Source organism: Gorilla gorilla, chromosome 1, assembly GCF_029281585.2.
Source record: "Gorilla gorilla gorilla isolate KB3781 chromosome 1, NHGRI_mGorGor1-v2.1_pri, whole genome shotgun sequence".
In the NCBI taxonomy this organism is placed as follows: domain Eukaryota; kingdom Metazoa; phylum Chordata; class Mammalia; order Primates; family Hominidae; genus Gorilla; species Gorilla gorilla.
The window spans coordinates 236,951,577-236,979,084 of NC_073224.2; the positions used below are offsets into that span (position 1 = coordinate 236,951,577).

A 27,508-nucleotide genomic window follows, 5' to 3' on the forward strand; every position below is an offset into this window, starting at 1 on the left:
CACACCCGCCTAGTGGGGCCTTTGAGGTGACTGCCACTCCCTGTTGGGCCGTCTGAATTTCCATTGTATTTCAGCCGTCTTGGGTACAAAGTTGCCCCTGGCAGAGGGGCCCGAGTCCCCCTGGAAGCAGGCAGGGCATCTATGCTCAGACAAACCCGGGGACTGGGGCCTGCGGACCCACACTTCCAGTCCCCAGGGAGCCGTGGCTCTCACGAGGGCTGAGAAATCCATGCGGAGACCTTTTCCCCTTTCCTTCCAACCTTTTCCTGCCAAATCCCAAACCACCTGCCTGCTTTCTCTTGTCTCCATCTCCCCAGCTTCCTTCCTCCCTGTCGTCCCCACCGAGAGCCGGCAGGGGCCTCATCGCTCCCCACCCCCACCCCCGGGAGAGCGGGCAGAGCTGGGTGAGGGCAGGGGAGGTTTGGACTGCAGCTGCCTGAGGAGCCCTGGGGACCCGCCCTGCCCCACCAGCAGGCCGGGCTGAGGATGAAAGGACGATTCCAGGTGCTGTGCCCCAAGGGGCTGGGGCCTGGAGAGCCCAGCTCAGGGCTAGGGCCGGAAGGCAGCAGGTGAGTCCTGGATGCCCGTCTCTTCCTGTGGCAGAGGATCTCAGCCCCCAACAGGAAGGGCAGCAGCACTCAGGAGGAGACGACTGAGAAAAAGACAGTTTTGTTTGGTAGGTTCAGGAAGGGCGTCTCTGGGAAGCCCCCTGCAGGGGGTCGGCTGGGGCCCAGACTGGATGTTCTGGGGAAAGCAGCAGCCTCCTTGCAGGAGAGCCCAGGGCGAGCACCAGGAGACTCCTGCTGGGATCGGGGATGCCCTGGGGGTGGGGATGCCTTCTGCTTCTGAGCCTGGGACCCCTCTTGGGTTGGCGGCGGGCTCCCCAGGGATGGAGAGACCCTCAGAGCCAGGCCGAGGCGGGGCCTGGGTTCCGCTCCCCACCCCCACAGGGCACATTCTCAGCCTCTGCAGGCGGTGTCCTCGCCTGCCAAAGGCAATGATGCATTGAAAAGGAGACTCAGGCGAGTCCCATGCACAGGGCCGGCCTGATGGTTTTACAAATAGCCAAAAGGAGAGCGCCAAGTGGAAGGACGTGAGGAAGGAAGACAGCCAGGCTGCCTTCAGCACGAGCCCCACCCATGCCCAGGGCACCGTGCCTGAGACCCCGCATCTCTCCACCCTTAGCATCTGGGCCAGGCTGCGGGGCGGCTGAGCTACACGTTTCCAACTCAAAAGCACCCAAAACCACTGGCCTCTGCCCCAGAGCGGCACCCAGCTTTCTGCAAACGTTCCCAAGGCCCAGCCTTGCAGAGGACAGGGACAGGGGACCCGGGGCAACACCCCCTTGGCGTGGCCCTTAGCGCCTCCTCCAGGTTCCCTCCCTGCTGGGTCCTCCATTCTGCTTTCATTCTGCTTCTGACTCACTGGGGATTCCGCCTGACTTTCTGCAGGACCCTGGGCCGCAGGACGGGGGAACGACGCTGCCACAGGCCACGGCACTCTTCAGGAACCAGTTCGTGGGAGGGGTTATATGCCAGAACGGACAGGGGGACTTCGTTTCCTGGTACCTGTGATGTGTCAGTTCAAGGCCAAACTCACGGCACAGGGTCCCTGCTGAGCAGCTGGCTTCATCCCACCCCACGGAAGAGGCCGCAGAAGCTGCAAGGCTCTGAGACCTGGGTGCTGGGTGGGGTTCACTTCTGTGCAGCCCCAAAGTGCTTTGTCACGAAAGCCCACCGAAGGAAAGGCTGAGTGGGGGCTCACTGGGAGGCGGTAATGGGTGGGCTGGAGTCTCAGAGCTGACCGTGGTGAGCTGAGCCCCCTCCCTGGTCCCACGCCTGACCCCACCCTTCCTCCAGCTACAGATCCTCCCTGGAAGGGAGGGGTGTCCTTCTCCCTCTGTCCGCCTGCCCTTTCCTGGGGGCCACACATGCACGGGACCTGCGCCCTTCCTTCTCCTGGGCCTGGGGAGAATGCCTCTCCCTGAAGTCACCAAGGCCTATCTGGGGTGACCTCTAGGGTCTCAAGCCCCCAAGTGTCCGAAGATTCTGACCCCGGGTGTCTGTCCTGCCACTGGGTTCCCGGGGCCCCCAGGGTAGATCAGCCTGCCTTCTGCCCCACCAGCTGTAGACCCCACTCTGTGGCCCACCTGCCCACAACACCTGTTGTCAGAGAAAGGCACCAGGAGAGGCAGGAAGGGGCACGGGGGAGGGGCCAGCCCTGGAGGATGCTCTAGGGACGGAGAGGGGAGGGGAGAGGATGGGAGCGCAGCAGAGTGGAGGGGAGGGGAGGGAGGAGACAATTGCCTCTCTCCCTTTTTCTCCCCTCCTGTGTCCTCCCTCCTTGTGGAGCATCCTGAGAGCCAGCAAGGGCCGCAGGTCTCATTGCCCTGCGCTGGTTTTGTCCGAGGGGACGCTGGCGCTCAGAGGGGCGGGGATTCGCTTCCAAGCCCAGGCCCAGCACTGCGGAGACTCCTCGGGTGGGTCCGGGTGAGGATTAGGACCCCCGCCCCCACCGTCACACCCACACTGCCTCCTCGCAGCCTGGGAGCCTACGAGGGAGCTTTATCCTCTGCAGCTCTTCCCAGACCGTGTGGCGGTGGCCAGGGCAGACCCCACCCAGGTGGCATCCAGAAGCCCGTCAAGCCTTCCTCATTCAGGGAACCAGCCAGGGTCCTGAGAGGGCAGTGGCTGGGCCAGTTTTAGCTGTGGCTCCTCGGCCCACCCTCCCCAGCCCACGGGGAGGCCAGGGCCACAGGCTTCCCCCTGCTCTCCTCTTGCAGAACGGGGCCTTATTTTAGAGTGAGGTCCCTGTGAGCCACGTAGGGTCTTCAGGGACAGCCAGAGCCTAAGGCACGGGGCAGCTCAGGCAGGAACTGTGCCAGGCAAAGGCAGCAGGCCCTGGTCCCAGATCCTATCCTAGGCCCTCCTGGCCCTGCTGTTCTGGTCTCCGAGGAGCAGCTTTCTTAAACACAGGGCCTCCTCCCTGTCCTCGCCCTCACACCTAGCGTTTGTCACATACTCCCGATGGGCCCGGCACCACTGGACATCCTCAAATCATGGGTGACTTGGAGCCTCTCAGTAGCGCCACTTATAGACAGGAAACTGAGGCCCAGAGGGCTACGTGATTCTTTAAGAGTTGCCCAGCTCAGAAGGGGAGGGGCAGATCCTGAGCTCAGCAAATCTGGCCTCGGAGCCCCCAGCCACACCCACCTCGCCTGCTGGACTTTCTGGGCCATCTCAGTCAGATGGCCACAGTGACCACGGGGTCTGTTTCCTGCTGTGGCCACACAGAGCTCACAGTCTCCCCAATAAGTCTGTGGCCTGGGACTCCTCTAAAGCCCACTGAGGGTTCAACTGCTCTTGCCCACGCCCCGCTCTCCCGAACTGCCTAAACTCAGCCTCCTCTGCAGGGGCCAGTGTGGCGGGAGGGTTGTTCGAGGCCCACGGGGTTGGGCAGAGCCAGCACCCAGCACCTGGCATCCCAGAGTCTATGCCACCTCCCAAAGGGCTCTCTGCTCTGGGCTCCTACCCCCTGTCACCCCAACTTCACCAGCAAGGACATGGAGGCTCAGAGAATTGTGGGAGCTTGAAACCACCTGCTCTGCCTGTCTCCCATGGCTGCTAAGCAGGTGGCTAAGGCATCCCTCAGACACCCTGTGTCCAATGGGAACCAATCTGCCTGCTCGTGGTTCGGGGAGACCCACGTCCCCCAGATGCGGAAGGCACGCCCCACTGCAGAGGACCAGTGTCCTGTGCTCAAGCACTGTGCCTGCCCGAGCTGAGGCCCCTTTGCTGGATGAGTCCCAGACCCGCCCCTGAGTATGGGAGCAGCCAGATGCCACCAACACCCAGGGATAGGTGGCCAGAGGGAGCCGCCAGGGGCAGGTGGGGGCGGGTGCGTGTGCAGCCACTTCCACAAGCAGGCCCCCCACCTGAGCCACGAACTCAGGACTGTCGGTAGCCCCGGAAACATCCGGCACTAGAACCGCCTGTCTGACCCGAGGCCGGGCCTGTGTGGTGTTTCTTGTCCAAGGTCACCAGCCTCGTGGTGGGGCTAGAACTGGGCCCCTGAGCTGCAGGTGGCAGTTTTCCGGGGGGCACTCAGAGCCCCCCATGCCCGCATCCGCACTGAACCGGGTCCAGGTCCCCAGCCCCAGCACAGCAGCTTCCCTGAGCTCCCGGGCTGAACTTTAAAACAATGCCCCCCAGTTCAGCTCCAGCCCTACTCTGGGACCCCTGGAGTTAGCGGGCCAGGGGCCATTCTCAAGGCAGCTAAGCCCTGGGCCCTGTGCCGGGCTGCCCGAGCCCACCCGTTGGCGCCCCTCAGAGTCTCTGTCTTTGTACCTGGCGCTCCCATGGGAGTCAGGGGTAGGGGACAGCATGCTCTTGGCCCAGCAGCCGCTGTCGTGAGGGAGCTGGGCCCTGGGGTCAGAATGAGGCTTGGCTCTCCCCACGCAGGCCTGGGCCAGCCTTCATTCCAGGGAATCCCCCATCTCCGTGAGCCGAGCTGTGCACCTAGGAATTTCATACATGGCTTTGGGAGGAGGCGTGTCGCTGCCAGACAGATCCAGCCACTTTGCTGTTTGCGGAGGTTCGAGGCTCCCACTGTCACCCTGTAGCTGGGGAGTGGCACGTTCCAGCAGGCGGGGGCTCGGACCAGACCCCGATATGGAGCTCAGGGAACCCTCTGGGGCTGGGGGGGACAAGCACGCTCCACCCACAGGAATGTAGAACTGCTCCTTCTGCCTCCCTGAGCCCAGGTCCTCCTCCCGACGCAGGGTGGGTCTGTGCCATCTTAGGGGCCTTCTGCCCTCTGCAGGGGGAGTGGCTGAGCAACTTGGGGTTGGGAAGTGGCTTCTGGATCTCAGGGGACAATCTTATGGGTCTTCCTCCCTCCCTCCCTGGGGTCCAGAAGCCAGTTCCTGCCCCTCCCCAGATTGGAGGACACGGATGTCCAGAAGGGCACCTGGAGGGGGTGGGGTCAGGACGCTTGTCCCCAGAGAGCAGCCGGCAGAACTGTTCCAAAGGGAGAGAGGGGAGAGGTTGCAGTCTCACTTTCTTGCACTACCCAGCCCCATCCCCAGCCCACCCTTTCCCAGCATCTGCCTCGGTTTCCTCACCCATAACACGGGACTAGAACACGCGCGGACACTGTCGAGTGTTTCCACTGGGACGGTCTCCTGAGCAGGGGTGGGAGGGCAGGGGCAGGCGGTCGAACCCTCAGATACAGGCTGAGGGGCTCCTCGGAGGAATCGACCCCCCTGGGACTGTGGCTGCCCAAGGAGGTGCCTTCTCTGGCCCCACATGGCTCTGGGCCAGCCCAGCATCCGCAATGGAGACGGAACGGGCAACACGGCCCCTCCACCTCCACACTCCCCCACCCCGCTTCACTCTGCTCGTTCTGACTGGAGCCCCACAGCCCCCACTCCCTCCAGTGCTCAGGGTGGCTGAGCCGCCCACCCCCATGCCTCAGACAGTCGTGCGCGGGGGCAAGGAAGGGGCTCCTGCTCCTGGAATGGGGACTTGAGGGAGGAGAAGGGCCAGGCTGGGTGCTCTCAGGCCCCCAGAGGCCCAGCATCGCCTCTCTCCCTTTCGGGCTGAGCATAAGTGAGGGAGGCCCGACCCTGCCCCAGATGCGCTGTTCCACGTATCCCCACAGTTCCGGCTGGTTTCCCGCAGCGCGCACAAATTCCCCACCTACGAATCCCTGGGCGGCGGAGGCGGGGCGGGGCAGCCAGCCTGTGGGCGGGGCCGAGCAGCTGACGAGTCCAGCGGGGCAGGCCCGGGGGACGGCGGGCCTCGCTGGGCCTCCCGGGTCGGGATCTTTGCTCTCTCCTAACGTGTGGTGCCCACCTGCCATCCACCTCCTGGCACAGTCGAGGCCTGGCTATGGGCAGCCAGAGAGGTAGGCAGGAGCGTGGCCCCCACCAGCTCCCACAGCCTGGCCTTTTCCCCCAGAGGAGCAGCCAATGGGGCGGGGCTTGAGACTCCCAGGCATGGGGGAGCCTGCCAAGATGGGGTGCCGGAAGCCTCACTGGCCCTGCCTGCCCCCTATCCAGTCCTCTTCTCCTGGAAACAGCACCTCCATCTTCCTTTGGGGGTCCCTGTGTGGGGAGGCCCACCCCACTCCATTCCATTGTCACCCTGTTCCACGGATGGTGGAGCCCAGGCCAATCAGAGGCACAGATGTCGCTCAGAGATGGGCCCATGACCACATTCAGATCAACGGGAGGCAGGACTGCTGGACTATGGGAAAAGAGGGATCTCCTCTCCACAGGGATAGGGCATGCTGGTGGAGCCTGGTACTCTTACCATGAGAGGAGACGCGGCCTAAAAACAAAGTCACTGCAGGGGAAAGCAGGCCAAGAGACTGAGCGAGGCAGCTGTGAAGCACCTGGACACAGCCATGCCCAAAGCCCTTTCTATACCTGGATCCAGCCGTAGAAGCCCTTCCTACACCTGGACCCACCCATGTCCAAAGCCCTTCCTACATCTGGATCTAGCCATGCCTGAAGCCCTTCCTACACCTGGATCTAGTCATGCCTGAAGCCCTTCCTACACCTGGATCCAGCCATAGCCTGAATCCATTCCTATCTCTGGATTGACAGTTACATGAGCTGATACATTTTCTCCTTTGCAATTTGAAGTGTCCTCAGAAACCCACAGGGGAAGCTGTACAACCAAGAGGCTATCTCCTGGTTCTGCCAGGCTCCCAAGACAGGACAGGCCACATTTGCTGCCCCCACTCCAGTCCTCTGCAGAGGGCAGCCCCCCACTCACCATGACAGATGTGGTCATGCCCTCCAGGTGGAAGACGTCCATGCTGGAATCCGTTCCGCCCACCACCTCATTATTCCCCCGGCTTGACTGGGGAAGGTCGAAGTAGGTGCTGTCTGGTTCCCTGGGGCAGGGAGAGGAAAATAGAAGCATCAGTCCCCAGTTTGGGTGTCACCCCCATACCTCCCAGGCCCAGAGCTCAAGGCTAGCCTGAGACTCCTGGTGAGGCCTACGTCTCCTGCCCTTCCCATTCCCTCTCATCCCATCTCTGTCCTCCAACTGCCATTCCAGGGCTGCTGTGAGTGCCAGAGAGGCAGAGCCAGTCATGGGCTCTGTTCTTCTGGGCCTCTGCTGGCCAGCTGGCCAGAGAAAAGAGTCTGAATTTTGGTCCTGCATCCCCAGGGAAGGCCTAGGGCAGCAGTCCCTCTTCCCTGCCCCTCCGACCCGCCCTGTCCCCAAGCTGATGAGGGTGGCTAAGGCTAGCCCAAGACTAGTGTGGAGCCACCTCTCCTGCTCTGGTCCAGTTAGCCCAGCAAGGGTGGTCGAGGCTAGCCCAGAATCCCGGTGAGGGTTGCCAAGTTTAGCCCAAAGTCTCAGTGAGGGTGGCTGGGGCTAGCCCAGAGTCCTCCCGGGGCCACCCCTCCTGCTCTGGCCCAGTTCGCCCAGCGAAGGTGGCTGAGGCTAGCCCAGAGTGCCTCCCAGGGGAGCCCCCAGCTCTGGCCAGCCAAGCGCACTCACAGAGAGCTCCAGAGGTGCTCAAACGTGGTGCCCCCATCAGGGGAGGTGGCGGTGGACTGGGCCATCTTCCCCACGCCGGCCTCCGAGGGCAGTTCGCTCTGCAGGAAGGAAGGAATGACACCTGAGCGCCCTGGGAACTCGTGCTCTGTCCTCCTGTGACAGCCTCGGTGGGGGCGGCAGGCAAGTGGGCCTGCCTGGGGCATCCCTCGAGCAGGTGCCCCCGCCTTGCCCTCCCTGTGCCCTCTCCACTGTCATTTCGTCCACCCTGTTCCCCGCGGCTGGAAACCGAAGGCCAGGTGGGCAGCTCTGCCTTGGAGGTGGCGGGCCTGGATCAGACCCATCCGTGGGGGTGCCCTGGGCAGGCAGGAGCTTCTCAGAGCCGTCGCCTTGGAAGAGGGGGTGACAGCAACACCCGCTCCTGGGGCTGCCTTGAGGGCCTTCAGGAGAGCAGACTTTTTGAGATGCTTGGGCCGGGACAAGTGTGTGAGGCCTGTGGTCTGTTACGATCCCCTGTGTCTGGGTTTGGCCTGGGGAATGCAGCCAGGTTTGGGGTCTCCCTGATGCCCGGGACCTGGAGGTGGCTCAGGTCCCAGTCACCCCATCTTGGGAACAGCGTGTGTGAGGGCTGCCCTGGAGGCTGCAGCCAAGCCCCCGGCTAGAGCCTAGCTGTGCCCACTGCTGCAGGACACAGACGCCCCCTCACCTTCTGAGCTGGGGCTCCTTCCTGCACCCCAGGGCCACAGGGAAGCCTGGCAAGGCTGGGAACTTGAAGCTGCCCTATCCTGGAGCCGGCCACTGCCTGGGTGGTCACGCCTTGAGAAGGAGACACCCAGGGATTGGAGAGCTCTGACCCCAGCGCCCGTCCACTGGTCTTTGTCTCCACCATTGCTCCCCTGAGAACCCCTGGGCCCAGCTCCCAGTGGCCCTGGACACCCATGAGGAGGTGGCAGTGTCCAGGCAGAGCACAGCTGGGGGAGGGGACAGGGAAACCCGAGCCCACCCTGCCCACAGCCCCCAGCCCCAGCTGAGGTGACCTCTCCCCTGGGCCAGCCTCCCAGGTCCTCGGTGAGGTGCTATGGGACAGGCTTGGCCACCGCCCTGCAGTGCTCAGGCAGGCAGGCCTGGACCTGCCCACGGCCAGCGGGGGTGCAGGCCATGGCCTGGAACCTGTCGCTTTTGTCCTTCCCCAGGCAGGCGGGAGCTGATAGAAGCCTGTGGCCGCCACGTGCCGGGCCCTGGAGAAGTGGCACAGGCCAGGCTGAGGGGTGGTCCGTGAGCCATGATGGCCTGGGACAAGCAGCTTAGAGGGTGCTGGCCGAAGCCACCTCTCCCAGGTGGGCGTGACCGCTCCATCCACTTTTCAGGAGCCCCAAGGCTCAGAGGGGTTAAGTGACTTGTGTGAGGTCACACGGCTCTAAGTGCTGGTGACGAATGCTCCAGGGGCTCTTTGTTAGAATTAGAAGTTAATTTGGTTGCCCTGCCCCACCCCACTTCACCATCACGTGGCCAGGTGGGTGTGCCCTTGCAGGCCTCCGATCCTGGGCTGGGCTAAAACCCCAGTGGAGCTGAGGGTGTGCATGGGGACCGCACCATTCCGTTAATTTAAAATGGGAGGGCGTGACAGGAAGCAGAACCGCAGGTCCAGCTGAGGCTAGCACAGGGCCCTGGGGGAGAGCAGAACCCGCCCTTGCCCATGCCCCACGGTGGGCCCCTTTGGGCTGAGCAGTATGAGTAGGATAGCCTCTTGGTGCAGGTATGTGGGCCAAGGCTGGGTGGGCACAAGTGAGGGGCCCCAGGCACGTTAACTGAAGGGCAGGAGCACTGGAGGGGCTGGACTTGGAGGAAAGAAATTCCCTTAGATCCAAGAGGACAAGCCTGGGAAGGTTTTGCCGCCAGAGGCCTCTGGGTCGCATCCCCTTCATTTTGCAGATGGGCCACCTGAGTCCAGAGATGGAAATGGACTTGCCATCCACAGCAGGTGGATGACAAAATCCCAGCTCCCTTCACAGCAGCACCATTCCTGGTAGCTGAACGGTGCACATAGCCCAGACACCCATCAGCAGAGGGCCGGGCACAGGAGATGTGGTGCCAGCAAGCAATGGAACATTACGCGGCCATGAAAAGGAATGAAGCTCTGACATGCTACAGCGTGGGTGAGACCTGAAAACCTCATGCTCAGGACACATGACCTCATCTGTCAGCCTGTGAGCTGTCCCCTCCCAAGGCTAAGGTGGGACAAAGACAGAGAGAGACAGAGACAGAGAGACAGAGAGAAACAAGGACAAAGAGAGACAGAGACATAGAGACAGGGATAGAGACAGGAAGAGAGAGACAGAGAGAGAGACAAGGACAAAGAAAGAGAAAGACAGGAAGAGAGACAGACAGGGACAAAGAGAGACAGAAAGAGACAGGGAAAGAGACAGAGAGAGACAGGAAGAGAGACAGAGAGACGGAGAGAGACAAAGGCAGAGAGAGATAGGGACAAAGAGAGACAGAGAGATACAAGGACAAAGAGAGACAGAGACAGAGAGACAGGGACAAAGAGAGACAAAACAGAGAGACAAGGACAAAGAGAGACAGAGAGAGAGTGAGAGAGACAGAGACAGGGAGAGACAAGGACAAAGAGAGACAGAGAGATGGAGAGAGACAGAGACAGAGAGACAGGGAGAGAGACAGAGAGAGATGGAGAGAGACAGGGAGACAGAGACAGACAGAGACAGACAGAGAAACAGAGGGAAAGAGAGAGAGACAGGGAGACAGAGACAGACAGAGAAACAGAGGGAAAGAGAGAGAGACAGGGAGAGAGACAGCGTGGGAGCCGACGGCATCCTGCCGCACCCCTACCGGAGGTCCAGGGGTTCCATGAACAGGTGTGCATGGGGCATCCCTCCGCGCAGGGCTCACAGGAACTGGTCGGCAAAACATGATTTGTGATCTTATGCCTGGGACATGGGCGTTGGCTATATTTTCAAGTCGGCATCATGTGAACTCCCCCTGAAGCCACACCCTCTCTTCCCACTGAACCCTGAATGAGGAACAGCGACCCTTCTTGTCAGCGCGCCCCTGCCTGCTGGAGACCCAGCTTCCACATCCCCTGACCAGCACCCACTGTGCACTGCAGGACACCAGCTTGGCCTCTCATCCCTGCCTGGGCACAGGACAGAGGCCAGCGAACGTGGTCGTGGGTCCCCGATCCCACCCGTCCAGCCCTCCAGGCTCATAGGACAGGCCACCACCAGGAGCACGTGGGGTGGGAAAGGGGCTTCCTCCGCGCCAGGAGTTGGGTCCCCAAACATCCCCAGGCCTGTTTGCCTGAGATGTGGGCAGTGGGCCTCCAGGTGCAGGCGTGTGGACCAGCCAGAAGCCCTGGGCAGATGCATCTTCCAGGACACCCCTCCCCACAGCGGGGCTGGGGCAGGGCCCAGGAATCTGCACCTTTAACAAGCCCCCAGGGGAGTCATGAAGAGCCTGGGACAGGCCCCCCGAGGAGGACACTGTCATGAGGGCCGGCCTTGCCACTGCTCGGGGCCCTGCTGCAGCCACCGGCCTCCCCCATGGGAATCAGTTTCCTCATTAGCCAAAACCAGGACCTGGAAATCTGCCCAGACCTAAAGCACACGGAGGAACTTGAACCGGAAGCCACGAGATGCCTGATTCCCAACTTCCTGGGAAAACGCCAACGCTGGTAGCATTGGTCCCAGGGCCCCACAGGAACACTGGTCACAGGCACAGGGGCCAGGCAGGGGCTCCCCCAACCGGCCTCACACACCTGAGCTGGTGACCGGCTCTGCAGGCATCTGGGAGTACTGGGCATGAGGAACAGGAAGCGCTGTTGGGGGTGCAGGGACGCTGCGCTGGGGCAGGGGGAGTATGTGCCCTCTGCCCACAGCCGCCTTTCAGGCAAGGGTCCCAGTGGTGAGAAAAATAAGTCAATTCTAAGAAAATGGCCTTTCAAGTAAATCCAATTTTCCCAACCATTTGCCTTTTAATTTGAAAATTCGTTCACAAGGGGAACATGGTTCTGGGACAGAACAGAAATTGCTTTTGAAACGTTGCCAATCGTTTTAAAAATCATGTGTATCAATGGGGAAAAGAGACCAATTTCATAAGACATCTTTAGGAAGTTTTATCAACATCGTAAAATGCAAATACATTATTGGAAGTGTAGGTTTTTCTAAGAAGTTTTAGTCTAGGAAGGATGGGCTGGGTGCAGTGGTTCATAACTGTAATCCCAACACTTTAGGAGGCCAAGGAGGGAGGATTACTTGAGCCCAAGGGTTTGAGACCAGCCTGGGCAACATAGGGAGACCTCAGCTCTCCAAAAACTTAAAAAAATATTAGCTGGGCATGAGGGCATGATGGCATGTGCCTGCGGTCCAAACCACTCAGGGTGCTGAGGTGGGAGAATCACTTGAGCCCAGGGGCTCGAGGCTGCATTGAGCCATGATTGCACCACTGCACTCCAGTCTGGGCAACAGAGCTAGACCCCAACTCTAAAAAAAAAAAAGGGAAGGAAGGAAATGAAATAAATGAGTTCTCAGTTGTAACAGGGGCGTCCGGTGTGTATTACCACAGGTCTTGCAGTGGAAGGCTTTGTGTGGCCACAGCATTTGGGGGTGGTCATTGGGGAGCTGCTGGCCGGCAACCCCCCCAGTCCCGGCACCATCAAATCAGGGCACAGAGTTGCAAAGGACAGTTGTGCTGGGTGTTCCTGGTTACGCTGTAGCCAGGCTGTAGGCTGCTGGCACACCCAGGAAGCAGGGCACCTCGACCCTGCCTCAACTTCCGTGAGGCCTCAGACAAGTCCCCTCCCCTTGCCAGGCTGGAAAGGTGACCAGTATTCCAGGTCCTACAGTGCCTACAGCAGTGGGAGCAGGACAAAGACCAGCCACCCAGGGCCCTCCGGCAAACCCAGACCTCAGCCTGCTTGGATCCTCAACTCCAGGGGCCGCTGTACCAGCTGCACCACAGGGAGAGCCCCCACACACGTGTGACTCAGAACAGGAAAGGAACTCACACCAGCAATTAGGCCCCCACAGCTTCCCCAGGACCCACGGAGCACAGGTGGGCTGGGGAGGGGACTGTGTGGCCCAGAAAACCAGCCTGCCCAAGCTCCCTGGAGCTGAAAACGAGGCTCTCTGATGACTTCTCGGTTTGACTCAGGGCCTTCTGAGGTCTCAGCCTAGGGGTTCTCACCAGGGGCAGTTCCACCCCCAGAGGATATTCCCATGTGGGGACATTTTCCACGGGGTCAGAGGGTGCTGTGGAATCTAGTGTGCAAGACAGGGATGCTGCTTAGCACCCTACATTGCTCAGGGCAGCTGCCCACAGCAGAACGCACGCCCAGCTGTCGGGGCCGTGGCGGAGAGGGGGTGCTGTGCCATGGCTCCGAGCTGAGGCTGGCCGGGCACTTTGCAGGGCCTCAGGCTCACACGCCAACCCTGCCCCAGTTCAGAGATGAGCAAGTGGAGGCCGGGAGGCCCAGTGGCTTGCCCAAAGCTACTGAGGGCTGAGGAGCTGGGACTCCAGCCAAGCCCGGGTCCTCTGATGGCCTGGCCGCACCCGAATGCTCCCCTCTGCCCTGTGGGGAGGAGTCCGCAGCCGGTGGGGGCTCTCAGCCTCTCTCATCTCACCCTGCCCAACCCCTCTGGCCTCGTTTTCCATAGCTTCCCACGAAAGCCACAGCCCCCTGTCCCCCTGCCCTGTCCCAAGCATTCCCTCTCTGTCCCCAAGCATCCCCTCCCTGTCCCCTGTTCCTCTGTCCTCTCCCTGCCCCCCTGCCCCCCATAGGTTCCTTCCCTGTACCCTTTCCCTTTGTCCCCTAGCCCCCCATCTTCTATCCCCTCCCTGTCTAAATCCCTCTGTCCCCTCCCCATCTCCTGTTTCTCTGTCCCCTCCCTGTCCCTTGTCCCCATAGATCCCTGCCCTATCCCCATGGGTCCCCTCCCTGTCCCCTGTCCCTTTGACCTCTCCTTCTCCCATCCTCTGTCCCCGTCCTAGCTCCTGTTTCTGTGTCCCCTCCCTGTCCCCCGTCCTCCTGTCCCCTCCTTGTCCCCCATCCTCTGTCCCTCCCCATCTCCTGTCCCTCTGTCCTCTCCCTATCTCTTGTCCCCTGTCCCCAGTCCCCACATGCCTGGCTATGTGCTCTCTGTGTTCAGCCTTTGTCTACCACCCCCTTCCTGCCCTGCCCATCTCATCCCTATCTCTCCAGGCCAGGCCAGGACCCAGCCTCCTCCAGGAACCCCGTCTCCGGCTGACACCCCATCCTCTCCCCTCACCACCTGACAGGAGGTGGGAGCACAGACATTTCCTTGGCCATGGGCCCACAGGTAAGGCCTCGTCAGTTCCCCAACCCCTTCTACCTCTGCCCAGGCCTGGGGCAGACAGGGCTCCACGACCACCTTTGATAAGCCAGGACACTCCACCCCGACTGAGCCCACTCTGGAAGAGGCACTCCCCATGGGGACACCAACTCCCACCTGCAGGGGCCCTGGCCGCAGGGCTGCTGTTACCTACCCACCCCTCGGTGGAGCTCTGAGACCGAGCCATCCGCACTCAGCCTGGGCAGGAGACACAGGCCCCTCTGCCCCGTCTGGCCCAGCCATCCTGGACACTGGCTCTTAAGGGGGATCACAGGAGGGGTGCAGGGTGTCCTCCTCCATTCAGGGAGGAGGGAAAAGCCCCCAGGAACTCCACCCGCCCCCGGCCACCCCTAAAGCAAACATCTCAATGCACTTCTGATTCCGGTGGTTCCCAAACCACCAATGATTTTACCTGTTATTTCAGCAAATCAACGATTCCAATCTGAAGTGGCAAAGAAACCTGGGGCCATTGTGGGAGGAGACACCTGGGCCATTGTGGGAGGAGACACCTGGGCCATTGTGGGAGGAGACCGTCTCAATCCCCTTGTGCCCTTTTCCCAGGGACTCAGGCAGGTCCCAGGACCCAGAACCCAGAAGAGCCCCCGCCTGGGCAGAGGGGTCGGGCGGTCAGCGCACGAGAATGAAGCCAGGCAGGCAGGCTCGCCCTGTGTGAGACAGTGGCTTTCCCAGGCAGTGGCCCAGCGGAATTCCTGCAGGGCGTCATCAGAGCCCAGCCTCCTGGCGCCCTCTGTGCCAAGGGGCCTCACTCTCCCCTCCAGCCACCGCAAGAAGAGGGGCCGCTCTCGCTTGGCAGGCTGGGGCCAAGGACAGGGGTCCCCCGGAGTGAGGGCCAGGAGGGCCTCCCTCTCAGGGGCAAGGCCCTCTGCCAGCATTGCCTGCCCCTCCCGACAGAGGCTAAGGACCATGTGGCCTCCCTCTGTGGGTGCGATGAGGCCAGGTCCTTCAGACAGGGTTGCCAGGAAGGCTTCGTCAGCAGGTCAGGGGCAGGGACGAAGGCCTGTCCGCAGGGCCTGGTGAGGAGGATGCGGCTGAGAGCCCCCCTCACCGCCACAGATGGCACGCCTGCTGCCCCACTCCCCTAGTTTGGGGAAGCCCAGCATGGGGATGAAAGACAAACACAGCCTCCCACGGTGGGGTAGCATGCACCGTGTGAAATATGCGGACAGCTGGAGGTGCCTGAGCAAGCTGCCCTCTCTCTCCTGGGCCGTGGCCCACGGGAAGCGGGAGGGGAGGGGAGGGGAGGCAGATGCCCAGGACAGTCTGGGGGAATCCCTGAGCCTCACCCCAGAAGCTTTGAGGCCATGACCAAACCAAAATGCCCGACCCCCCGTGGGTGGGGGTGCCCCCAACCAGCTTCCTGGGTCAGTTCACACTCAGCCAAGTGAAATGTAGAAACACCAAAGCATGGCTAATTCCCGGGGATTCCAGCCACCCCACGACGGCCCAGTGAGGCCACACACCTGTTACCAACCAGGAGACATGCACAGAGAGGGAAGGGCAGCCCTCCATGGGCACACAGCTGGTCAGGGTGGAGGTCGAACCCAGCAGCCTGGCTCTACCCTGGCCTGACCTGGAGCTGAGCAAGGAAGGCACGCACCCGGCTGCAATCCCCTCCCCAGTCCGTGTTCCCACTGCACAGCCACACCCCGCACCCTGCCTGGGAAGCCCCTCTCTGGAAAGCCCCTGCCTGTCCATCTTTCTTCACCGGTACATTGAGGCCCAATCCACATCCAGACATCCAAGAGGCCCGCCTTGTCCTCTGCTGCCTGCCCAGGCCTTCTTACTGTCATATATGTGTTTGGGTCATACCAAAACACATGATTCCTGCCCCACCGCTTCCTGCCCTGAAGCCCAGCACTGCCGGGCACACACTCCAGTTCCCTCTCCTGCTCTGCCCACGCAGCCCACCTCTGCCACGCTCTAGCTGTGTGACCTCAGATAGATGTCTTGCCCATTCTGAGCCTCTGTTTCCTTATCTGTAAAATGGAGATAATTGTAGTGCCTCCTAGAAGCGCTAGGAATGAAGTAACTCTGTGTTTATAAAAAGCAAAAGCACTCCTCTATCTGGGCACACCGTGGATGCCCCATAAACAGTATCGAGTTGCCATTGACCGACGGTTATTTAGTATCAGGTGGTGGCAGTGGAGAAAGAACCAATAAGGCCCGGGTCCCAAAGGCACCAGGCTGAGGGACAGAACTGCACACATGGGGGCGGAAAGGTGGGGTCTGCTGGCTGCCGGGTCCCTGGCTCCTTCGAGTGCCTCTCCATTGCACGGTCAGCACGCGTGTCTCACCCCACTTTTACAGTGGCCTCCGCACCCTTTTGCAGAGCACCAGCCTATCCTCGGTCTCTCAGGGAATGAGGCGTCCTCGAAACGGGTAGTGCCCAGTTGCAGCGGCAGCTGGTGCCAGCTCCATGCCCGGGGGTGTGCAACGCGGTAAACAGATAACCCTGGCCCACTGGAGGCAAATCATGTATGTCTGCGAGGCCCTCAGAGGCTGGGTATGAGGAGGGTGGGTGGTGGAAGAGAAGTCTCCACCCCAGCCCCAGCTCGCTTGCGCCTTGGAGTGGGCGGTGCTCCTGGGGGTAAGCGGGTCAGGAGAGTTTGGAGGTGGGGTCAGAGGCATGAGCGGCCTGATGGGCTGAGCTTCCTCTAAGAAAGGGGTGGAAGGGGTGGGCAGGGACATGGCCCTTGGGGGGACGAGGTTGGCGGTGGGAGGGAAGTGGGGCCCTGTCAGGGAACTGGGGCGCAGAGCTTGGCGATGTTTCCTGCCAGGAGCCCACCTGTTAGAGGAAGGGCGACCCCGGCGGGGGTGGTAGGAGCAAAGCTGTCACTAAGGGAGGTTCAGACCAGCACAGTGGGCACAGGAAGAAGACCCAGAGGACCGACTGCCGAGGATAGGGGGTGAGGGGTCCAGGGCTGGGACAGAGTGGAGCTTATGGCCAGAGTGGGTGTCTGAGTCGATACCTGTGTTCACAGGTGATGAGTACAGCGCTGTCCTCAGCAGGGCAGGTGACTGATGGGGCCGCAGCCGCCTTCGCTGGAGCTGCCACAGCCTCGTTCTGCTCAGACACATCCCTGTCCCCTGCCCCCTCCGATCCTCCTCTCACACCCCCTTTCTACCCCAAGGGATCACACCGGGTGTCACTAGCCTTTGTGTGGCCAGCGCCCATGTTGGAAGTGCCTGTGCTGTCCTCCAGAATCTTCTTTCTTTCCCCAGACAAGCACTTCCACTCCTCCAACCAAGAGAGAATGACCCTTCTGAAGCTGCTGTCCCCACCTGGCCACCCTCCTCTGGACACCCTTGGTGGGGATGCTCCACTCTGAGATGTCCCCACCCTACACATACCCCTCACCCCTGGCTCTGGGCTTTTCTCTAAGGGGTCTGGGACGCGCCCACTGCACCAGTGGCCATGTCTCCCTGCTGACCACTCCCCACCCTGCGGTCTGAGCAGATGTGCCCTTCCAGACAGCTGTCAACCCCCTGAACTTGTCATGCGTCCCGCTGAGTCCCGCCCTGACTCAATGCACAATCCTCCCTCCTGGCGTGTTCCCTTCCTGTTCTGGAGTCAGCCGCTCAGCCCTGTGACCTCCCCTGCACAGTGGTGGCCGCTCAGCCCTGTGACCTCCCCCGTGCAGCGATGACGGGGGTCCACCCACCCCTCACTCCTTCCAGAGGCAGCCACTGCTGTTCCTCAGAGTGGCTGTCCACTGGCTCTCAGGGTTGCCTTTCTGATATTGCTGCCCGGCATTCCCTGAGCCCTCACCCTGTGCCAAATCCTCCATATTTTCAAGCTCATTCAATCCTCAGAGGAACCCAGCGGGAAGTCCCCAGGTGTTCCCAGAGTACCCTAGAGGGCGAGCAGCCTGCCCAGGGCCACACATCTCAGAAGCACCACAGCTGGCTTAGGCTGGGCTCCGGTGAGCTCCACCTTCCCGCCAGGCAGCCCGTCCTCTGGAGGCCCTGGCTCCTGCAGGGCAGACAACGACCCAGCCCTTGCCCCCGTCATGAAGGGGGCTCCCGACGATGGCTGGGTCAGCCCAAGAGCCGCCTAGGCCCTGGGCAGGGCTGTGATCCTGTGGGACTCACAAGCGAATGGAGGGGCACTGGCCATGGTGGAGCTCGGCCAAGGGGCAGCCTGGGCAGCCAGTAGGTCAGGGAGAGGCAGGAACAGCAACTGGAGCTGGACAGGGTACAGGACCGCCAAGGTCACAATGGATCCTAGGCTCCATGCTACTCCAGGTCAGAGGGGGCTGCTTCCCGTCACGCTCCCAGCTCCCACACCCCACGCCTCTCCAGGGACAGGCCCACCCCTGCCATCCCTGAGGCAGTTCCAGCTGGAGCCCTGGAACCCTGAAACCTGGATAGGTGCCAGGCGACCTGTGCTCCCAGCCCAGCCCTGAGGGAGGCTGTGCAGCCAGACCCCACTCTGACCAGCACGGCACCCACGAGGGACGGCTGTCAGGAAGCCTCACTCCTCAGGGCCTGCGCACCCCATTTAAGAGACGCTGGTCTTCCCCGGACCTGCCAGGACTCCTCCCTCCCAGCACCCATCGCATGGAGAGACATTCACATGCTGACTCTTTGCGGGCCAGACCACCAAGCTCTGCCTGCTCTCTGCGCTGCAGCCCCAGCACCCGCCTGGCACACAGTAGGTGCTCCGTGAAGAAGCGAGGACAGAATCCATGATTTGGTTTGAGCTGGCGGGGCCCAGCAGGTCAGGTTTGAGCTGGCGGGGACCAGCAGGTCAGGTCAGGACAGGAACAGAGTGACTGCTGGAGAAGCACCATTTGGGGTTAAATTGCTCGACTTCCTCCTCATTTCTCCTCACTTTTTCTTTTCTTTTCTTTTCTTTTTTTTTTGAGATAGAGTCTCGCTCTGTCACCCAGGCTGGAGTGCAGTGGTACGATCTCAGCTCACTGCAACCTCCGCCTTCCAGGTTCAAATGATTCTTCTGACTCAGCCTCCCCAGTAGCTGGGATTACAGCTGTGTGCGCCACCACGCCCAGCTAATTTTTGTATTTTTAGTAGAGACAGGGTTCACCATGTTGGCCAGGTTGCTCTCAAACTCCTGACCTCTGTTGATCCACCCGCCTCAGCCTCCCAGAGTGCTGGGATTACAGATGTGAGCCACCACGCCTGGCCTTCTTCCCCACTTCTAAGGGGCTCCTGTACATCCCCACCTGGACATGGGGCTCTTGAGCAAGTTCAGACTGCAGGACCCCAGGGAGACAACACCCACATTCCAGAAGCCTGTGCCCATGTGGTCCCCCGGCCCCATCATCATCCCTGCCTTACCTGTGCCCATGTGGTCCCCTGGCCCCATCATCCTCCCTGCCTTAGGGATGAGCAGAGAGATCCTCAGAGCGGTGTGAAACGCACCCAGAGCGACACAGCAAGCCAGGAAGAGCCCATGGTCTCGCCCCCTGAGCCACATGCCCATCCAGGAAGCCAGGCTGGAGCCTTTGCTAAGTGCCAAGGGAACAGGATCCAGAGGCCCTGGCCCCTCGGACATTCCCCCAAGGCTTCAGGGAGGAGCTGGTCACTCAGTTTCCCTACCCACCCTCTCACCTCTAGCAACACACTTGCACATACATGCACATGGACACACCTATTCACATATGCGCACACATGTGTCCGCAGGCACTGCCATGTACACACTGTGCCCTCCTCACAGCAAATCCCCACAAGCCCCTCCCCTGTCCCCCAGTTTGATGGGTCCCTGAGGATTCCCCAGCCTGGGAGTCCAGCCCTGGAAGCAGGACCCAGGCAGAAGGAACAGGACATGCCCAGCCCCTTCCTGCCGTCCAGGTCATGGTCAGGCTTGGGAGTAGCTGCGTGAGTGCCGGGGAGGCCAGGGCATGGCTTGCTGTTGCCGGGAGAGGCTCCGGGGCCACAAAAGAGTGAGGGGGCTGGGGAGAACTGGGAGGTTCTGGATCAGCTGTGTGAGGCTGAGGATGGCGGCCCCCAGCCAGGAAGCCCCCGGACGTGCCAGGCTGGGGCAGTCATTCTGCGCCTCCTTGGCAGGAAGTGGAAAGAGCTCCTGGCGGGTCCAATGGGTGGAGGTGGCGGTACCAGAGCCACTTCTGCCCCCGATCCTAGGGTCACACGAGGAGCCCTGATGTGCCACTTGGGGCAGATGGCTCCCCAGAGCTGTGGCTTGTCCCATCAGGAGAACTGTGGGCAAGGCCTCCCCACCCTGGCCTGAACAGTACTGCATTTCCCAGCCGCATCCTGGGAGGCCGTAGAGGGGCTCTCTGCACCCCAGGGTGGGCCCCTGGAGCCACTGCACCCACGGCGGCAAGGAGACTCCCCCCGACTCAGGCCGAGAGGAGGGCGAGCCAAGCCCAAGCCTACCTTGGCTAAGCCTGGGCCCCAGAGGGTCGGTGGGGCCAGGTGGAAGTGGCCCTCGGCTGGCTCCCGGCTCCCGCAGGCGGGCGGTGGCAGCAGCGTCCCTGTCACCTAGGTGATGACATTGGAGTTGCGAAACTAGGCGGCAGCCTGGCCGGCCTGGAGCTGCAGGGCAGCTGGGGGCGGAGCATGGCCTGGAGCCCTGGGGCTGGAGACGGGCCTGGAGCCAGCACCTGCCAGCCAGCACCTACTGCCTGCCACCTGGCATGCACGCGCCACCCTGCATCCCTGCTCCCCCCGACCCTCCTCAAGGCGACTGACAGGGCCGAGCTCAGGGCAGCCAGGACAGGGCTGTCTCCACCCAGCTTTGCACTCGTTTCTACTCCTCATTGTGGACACTTCCAAGCACACTCAGAACTACAGGGAACGGCCCAGGAACCCATCCACCCGTCCCCAGTTCTCATCACTCTGACCTCTGGCTTTTTGTTTCCTGGGGCATTTCACAGCAAATTCCACCTATGAGACCATGTCATCCGTAATACACCAGTACATGCTTCCAGCAGGTAAGAACCTCTCTTTTAAAATATTAGGTCAAACCATGAAATTGCTGATAATTAACCGTTTTGGTCCTACCAACAACACACACACACACACACACACACACACACACACACACACACACGTGCAGCAAGTTCAGATAATTCAACATTATATGCAGCCATAATATCAAATTCTGAATCTTTAATGCTGGTCAGAGGATTTTGAGGAGCCCTGCCCCAATTTTGGAGAGGGAAGTGTGTGTCGCTGCCACTGTGCCACCTTCCTCCCCCACAACTGCAGCAGCACGGAGTGGACAGCACGGATGTGTGTCTACGTGCTGCACGGATGTGTGTGACAGCTACTCATGGCTGTTGGCTCCAGGAGGGGAGATGGCCCCTCATTGCAGCCGGGTGACTCTTTGGAAAGTGTACCCATGGTTCATTCTCAAGCACACCAATCTGGGTTCCTTGGCTGCAGTGACCTCCTGGCAGGCACCCCTCCTCCCCCACCCCTAGTTCATAGGAAAGTGAGGGGAGAGGAAAGACCTGAACCCAGGGAGGCTGGTGCCTGGCTCCTCTCACCATCCTTGTTGGAGACAAAACGTGGGTGGGTGACAGGAGGAGCAATAGCAGCTGGACCCTGGCCATAGCCATGGCCAAGTCTGTTCCCTGGTCTGAAGAGCAACTAGCACAGAGTGACAGTGGCCATGAGCCCTGGGGGGACACTCAAGGGGGAGTTCAAGGAGAATTTTTGCACACCTGTGCACCGTAACACAAGGGTTGCAAAGCTATTCCTGAACTCCCCTGCCCTATTTTAAGCTGGGTGGTCCAGATGTGAACTATAGGGCAAGCCCTTGTTTATTTCCTTTTTTTCTTTTTCTTTTCTTTTTTACATTTTTTTCTTTCTTTCTTTTTTTTTCTTTTTGAGACAGAATCTCTCTCTGTCGCCCAGGCTGGAGTGCAGTGGCTCCATCTTGGCTCACTGCAACCTTTGCCTCCCGGGTTCAAGCGATTCTCATGCCTCAGCCTCCTGAATAGCTGGGACTACAGGCACGTGCCACCACGCCTGGCTAATTTTTTGTATTTTTAGTAGAAACGGGGTTTCACCATGTGGGCCAGGATGGTTTCAATCTTCTGACCTCATGATCCACCCGCCTCGGCCTCCCAAAGTGCTGGGATTGCAAGCGTGAGCCACCGCGCCCAGCCGCCCTTGTTTATGCCTATCAGGCAAGAGCTGGAGAGGGGACCATGCGGATGTGCGCACTGTCTGTTTTCTGTGGCTGCCGTAACCAATGACCACACAATGAGCAGCACAGAACGAGATAAATTTACTCTCTTACAGTTCTGTAGGTCAGAGTCCGAGATGGGTACCAGGGAGCTAAAGCCAAACTGCGGGCAGGGCTGGCTGCTTCTGGAGATCCCGGGAGAATACATTTCCCCCTCTTCCTGTCTTTGGGGGGCCCTGGGAGAATCCCTACTTCCCTGTCTTCTCTTGGTTCTGGAGGCCCTGGGACAATCCCTACCTCCCCGTCCTCTCCTGCTTCCGGAGGCATATTCCTTGGCATGTGACCCTTTCCTCCATCTCTGAAATGCATCCCTCCAACCTCTGCCTCCATTATCAGCTCCCTCTCTCACCCCTCTTGTGGGGCCCCCTGATGACACTGGACCCACCTGGATCCTGCCAGATGGCCTCCCCATCTCAAAATAGCTGAATCACGGTCCCCTTTGCCGTGGGAAATAACATAGACACGGGTTCTGGGGATTGGGACGTGAAGGCCTTTGGGGAGCCACTTTTTTTTGCCAACCATAAATGTCCCTCATTGAAAAACATCTTTTCTGAGCCCTCTGTTTGGGGGTCAGTCTGAAAGCCGCCCTGGGAGAGACACCCGCATGGCACTGAGTCGCGTCTGCTCACAGCACCATCCCCACCGCCAATGCTTACTCACTTCGGAGCTGAAGGGCTTCTGGGACGGTCTGTTCCTGCTCAGTGAGACACACAGGACAGGCCTCTCTGAGGTCAAAGGGCACCCTAGCCTGCAGCCAAGGCCAGGGAGGTGGGCAGGAGGTGGTGGGGAGGGAGCCAGCAGAGGGGCCACTAAAAGCCCCCCACCCACGCACCCACCTTCACTGTCAGACCCCTTCCTTTCTCCCCACAACTCTTCAGTATTTGCCAGCAGGCCCCTCTGTGTGCATCAGTGAGTTCCTGAGGGCATGCCGCAGAAGTGAAACTGTCAATATGACCCATAATTACGCCCCACCAACACACAGCTTACTCTGCACCAGGCACCATTTTAAGATTTTACATTCATTAGTGTGGGATACATAGCAAGACCCTGTCTCTAAAAGCAAGAAACAACAAAAATAAATTAACTGGATGTGGTGGTGTGCGTCTATGGTCACAGCTACTCAGGGCACAGGCAAGAGGATGGCCTGAGCCCAGCAGTTGGAGGCTGTGGTCAGCTGTGACTGCACCACTGCACACCAGCCTAGGCTGCAGAGTGAGATTCTGTCTCTCTCTCTCTCTCTTTTTTTTTTTTTTGAGACAGAGTTTTGCTCTTGTTGCCCAGGCTGGAGTACAATGGTGCGATCTCAGCTCACCGCAACCTCCGCCTCCTGGCTTCAAAAGCGATTCTCCTGCCTCAGCCTCCCAAGTAGCTGGAATTACAGGCATCTGCCACTATACCCAGCTAATTTTTGTATTTTTAGTAGAGATGGGGTTTCACTGTATGTTGGCCAGGTTGGTCTCGAACTCCTGACCTGGTGATCCACCTGCCTTGGCCTCCCAAAGTGCTGGGATTACAGGTGTGAGCCACCTTGCCTGGTGATTCTGTCTCTTAAAAAAAAAAAAAAAGGCCGGGCACGGTGGTTCATGCCTGTAATCCCAGCCACTCAGGAGGCTGAGGCAGGAGAATCGCTTGAACCTGGGAGGTGGAGGTTTCAGTGAGCCAAGATCGCGCCACTGCACTCCAGCCTGGGTGACAGAGAGAGACTTTGTCTAAAAAAAAAAAAAAAGAAAAGAGAGACAAACCAAAGGACCTACGGGTCAGAGTTATGAAACTTCAAAATACGAATGATTTACATGCACCCCACTCATATCAAGTCCTTCCGGTTTTAAAGTTCTGTTTTGCATAAATTACTAACCGTATACTTCACCGTCAAGAGTAGACTCTGTTATTCTAATACTTTCAAAGACCAAACTGACCAGCTGAACATTAGACAATGAATTCTTGGAGTTATACTGGCCTCAGTCTTACAACGGTGTATTTTTCTATTTTTATCAGAATTCATCATTTTCATATTAATCCAATTAGCATCCTGTTTACCAATACCTCATTTTTTAATTTGCAGCTTCCTTCTAAAAGCTTGGGGGGACTTTCACAACTCGATCTGTCCTCCCTCATTACTGCCAAATAATTAGTCAAGGAGCCATCCCTGATCAAAAATTAAGAACCCAGAAGCAAGTTGGAGCATGCCTCGCTCCAGAAGAAAACATGACAGGAGACTCTTGTAATTATGAGGGGACTGGTTGGTAGTCATGATGCAGCCGGCAAAGACTGTGATAGCAGGAAGGAGAGACCTGCACTGAATCGTGAGCGTGGCCGATCACAGCTCATTAACTAGCTTAGAGTTTGCATCTCCTGTTTAACTGACAAAGACCGCAGAGTCTTTCCTCTGTAATTTGGGGGCTGACTTCACCCTGCATTGTGCATGGTGCAAATTGCGAGGACCATAAAGAGAGGATGGTGAGTTGTCTTGCCCACTGAATCGTGCACCTTATCTGGGTCATCGGATTCACAGGGATCACCTGCCTCTAAAGAGGGAGCACATCTTCCCTTTGTAGCCTGGCCGCATCTGGTAAGGGTGGCTGGGTTTTCTGCAGAAGAGATACCCCTCTCTGTGGCCCAGCCGAGGCCTCCCACAGACTCTACAACCCCTGCCCCCCAACCATCTCACAGTCAGGAATGACCCACACTGAAGCAAGGCTGCTCCCCGTCCCCTACAACCACCAGGCCCCAGTCTGGCGGGTGGGCACCACCCAGGTGGACCCGGAGGCCAGGAGGCTGTGGAAGAGAAAGCTGCAAGTCTGGCTCACGTATTCGGGCTGGTGGAGAAAATGGAGCCAGGAAGTCATTGCTAAGATCACAGGAAATGGTGCAGTACGGGCGAGCAGGAGCTTCCCTGCCCTTTCCAAAGGACCCAGTGAAATACTGCACCTCTCCTGCAGGAGGGGCAGCTTGCCCCCTCAGCCCAGCCTTCCCCAGGTGCCACCCCCAACCCTGCCTGACACCTCAGAGCAGCAGGTGAGCAATTAGAGCCCCCACCCCTCCTCACAGGCACCCTGAGCCACGGGGGGCCTGCCAGCTGGTACTGGGCAGGGAAACAGGTGGGTCCTTCCTGTCCAATGCAGCGCCCCTGGTAGGGGGACACACCCTGGGCTGGGTGGAAGCCCTGCCGGCTCAGGCCCTGCATCTGGGCTGGTAGGAAGGTAGGAGTTGCGGTGCCCAGGGGCCCGTGCCCAGACTGGCAGGGCAGAGGGGCTGCACCAGCCTCACTTGGGCACCTCAAGTCTGCCAGTGCCACCCTTGGGGGTTCTCAGGTGTGGTCCCGTAGGCAGCTCAGATCGAGCTCACAGTGGGGATACAGCAGTGGCCTCCCCAGAGAGCCTGTGGCATGGAGGCAGGGGGGCCGGCCACGACCCCCAGGCTACTGATTGGGCTCAAGACATACCACTACCCCAAAACCTGGCATGGTGGCATCTGAGAAGCCAGGGAAAGCAGGTATGCTCTCTCCTGCTCCCTGTCACCCTGAGGCAGGCCATGAAAGAGTTCTCTGGCCTTCCTCTGAATTAGGTCACAGACCCTCATGTGCCCTAGACCCAGAGGAAAGGAAGACCAGAGCCTTCAGGCCTGGCCTCAGCCCCCCGTTCAGGATGTCTGTATCCTTTCTTTCTTTCTTTCTTTTTTTTTTTTTTGAGATGGAGTCTCGCACTGTTGCACGATCTTGGCTCACTGCAAGCTCCACCTTCCTGGTTCACGCCATTCTCCTGCCTCAGCCTCCCGAGTAGCTGGGACTACAAGCACCTGCCACCACGCCTGGCTAATTTTTTGTATTTTTTAGTAGAGATGGGGTTTCACCGTGTGAGCCAGTATAGTCTCGATCTCCTGACCTAGTGATCCGCCCGACTCGGCCTCCCAAAGTGCTGGGATTACAGGCGTGAGCCACCACGCCCAGCTGCCTGTATCCTTTCATCACGCTCCGTGCTGTCCACACCCCACAAACCCAGGAGGAAAATATGCAGAGTTCCCCGGTTCGATGGGTGTTCCATTCTCAAGGCTCCTGTGTCACATGGAACTTCTCGTAAATAAGCCTGCATGGCCCTCTTGTTAACTTGTCTTTCATTACAGGTATGGCAGCCACCAGGCTCGTGATAGGCAGAGGGTCCTCTTGTTAACCTGTCTTTGTAGGTGCCGCAGCCACCAGCCTCGTGAAGAAGAGAGGCCCCTTCTCCCCTCAGGCATGGGTGGCCCGGCCTGCAGCTGATCTTGGTGGCATGAATTGATCTCCCAGGCTTCAGCCTCCCCATCTGTGAATGGGACAGTGATCACTGTTTCCAGATAATGGTCAGCAAAGCCCTCATCGGTATGATGCCACTGCAGTGAGGAAAGCGCCACCCTCAGATTACTCATGCCAGTGCCCAAAGGGCAACACATGGGCCCAGAGACAAGTTTCTCTTATAAAAGAGAATTTCTTTTTTCTCTGAGAGCCCTCGGAGCTGCTGGAAGAGGCAGCCCCATGCCGTCCTCACACTGGGGACCCCTCCCTGCGCTCCCCAGCCAGGTCTGTGCTGGGGCCTGGTGGGGAGCTGATTCCATCTCCAAGGCCCATAGAGGCCCCTCTAGGCCCCCTTGCAATGTCCCCTCCATAGCCCTGACACCTGCGTTGGGGCTCAGGACACGCCACCGCACCCCAAAACATGGCTTGAGGGGGCAGAATGTGCCACCCCAAACATGCCTTGGATATATCAATTATTTCGAGTAACTGCAGACACAGGAGTGGCTCTGCCCAGCTGCCTGTCTGGGAGAGACATGAAAGACATTTCCATTCGTAAAGGTCTCTATGCCGGGAGGAGAGCGGCTCCAGGTAACTCTGATCGCCTGAGAGACGCATGTCCGCGTGACGAAACCACCTTCATTCACCAGGCAACTCCCCTGCTATAGCTGGTTCAGCCTGCAGCAGCCCCACAGTCCTGTATCTTCCTGCAGCTGAGGATGACGCAGACGCCTCCGCCATCTGGCCCCTTCCCCCAGTTTCATCTCCGTGTGGGACTCCCATTCGTGGACATATCATTAAAATGGGTTTTCTCCTGTTAATCTGTCTGATGTCACTTTTCCTCCCCTGCAGCTTGGTGACATGAAAGGACCTCCGTGGCTGGCCTTACTCCCTGTGGATGCCACAGCTGCAGGATCCTGGGGCCCCAACAGAAGCCGGTGAAGGAAGAATTCCTGCTCCAGCAGGTGCCGGGTCTCCACCTTCAGGGACTGCTCAAGGAGAGCTGTAATTTGGGGCAGCAGGAGGAAACATGGGTGTGAACTAGTTCTTTTTTTTTTGAGACAGGGTCTCACTCTGTCACCCAGGCTAGAGTGCAGTGGCACCATCGTAGTTCATCGCAGCCTCAACTCCTAGGCTTCAAGGGATCCTCCCACCTCAGCCTCCC

The 27,508-nt window shown here is 59.5% G+C and overlaps 1 protein-coding gene across 2 annotated transcripts in view; it reads right to left on the reverse strand.

The window, feature by feature from the left end:
• TP73 (tumor protein p73) overlaps nucleotides 1-27,508 on the reverse strand; it is an 80,081-nt gene that overhangs the window by 43,063 nt on the left and 9,510 nt on the right. For both annotated transcript variants that reach the window (XM_055351157.2, XM_055351044.2), the window contains exons 2-3: nucleotides 7,518-7,615; nucleotides 6,783-6,903 (exon numbers count right to left, since the gene is read on the reverse strand). In XM_055351157.2, the coding sequence (XP_055207132.1) occupies nucleotides 6,783-6,903; nucleotides 7,518-7,582 (186 nt within the window). In that variant the 5' untranslated portion in view covers nucleotides 7,583-7,615. The remainder of the gene's footprint in view (nucleotides 1-6,782; nucleotides 6,904-7,517; nucleotides 7,616-27,508) is intronic.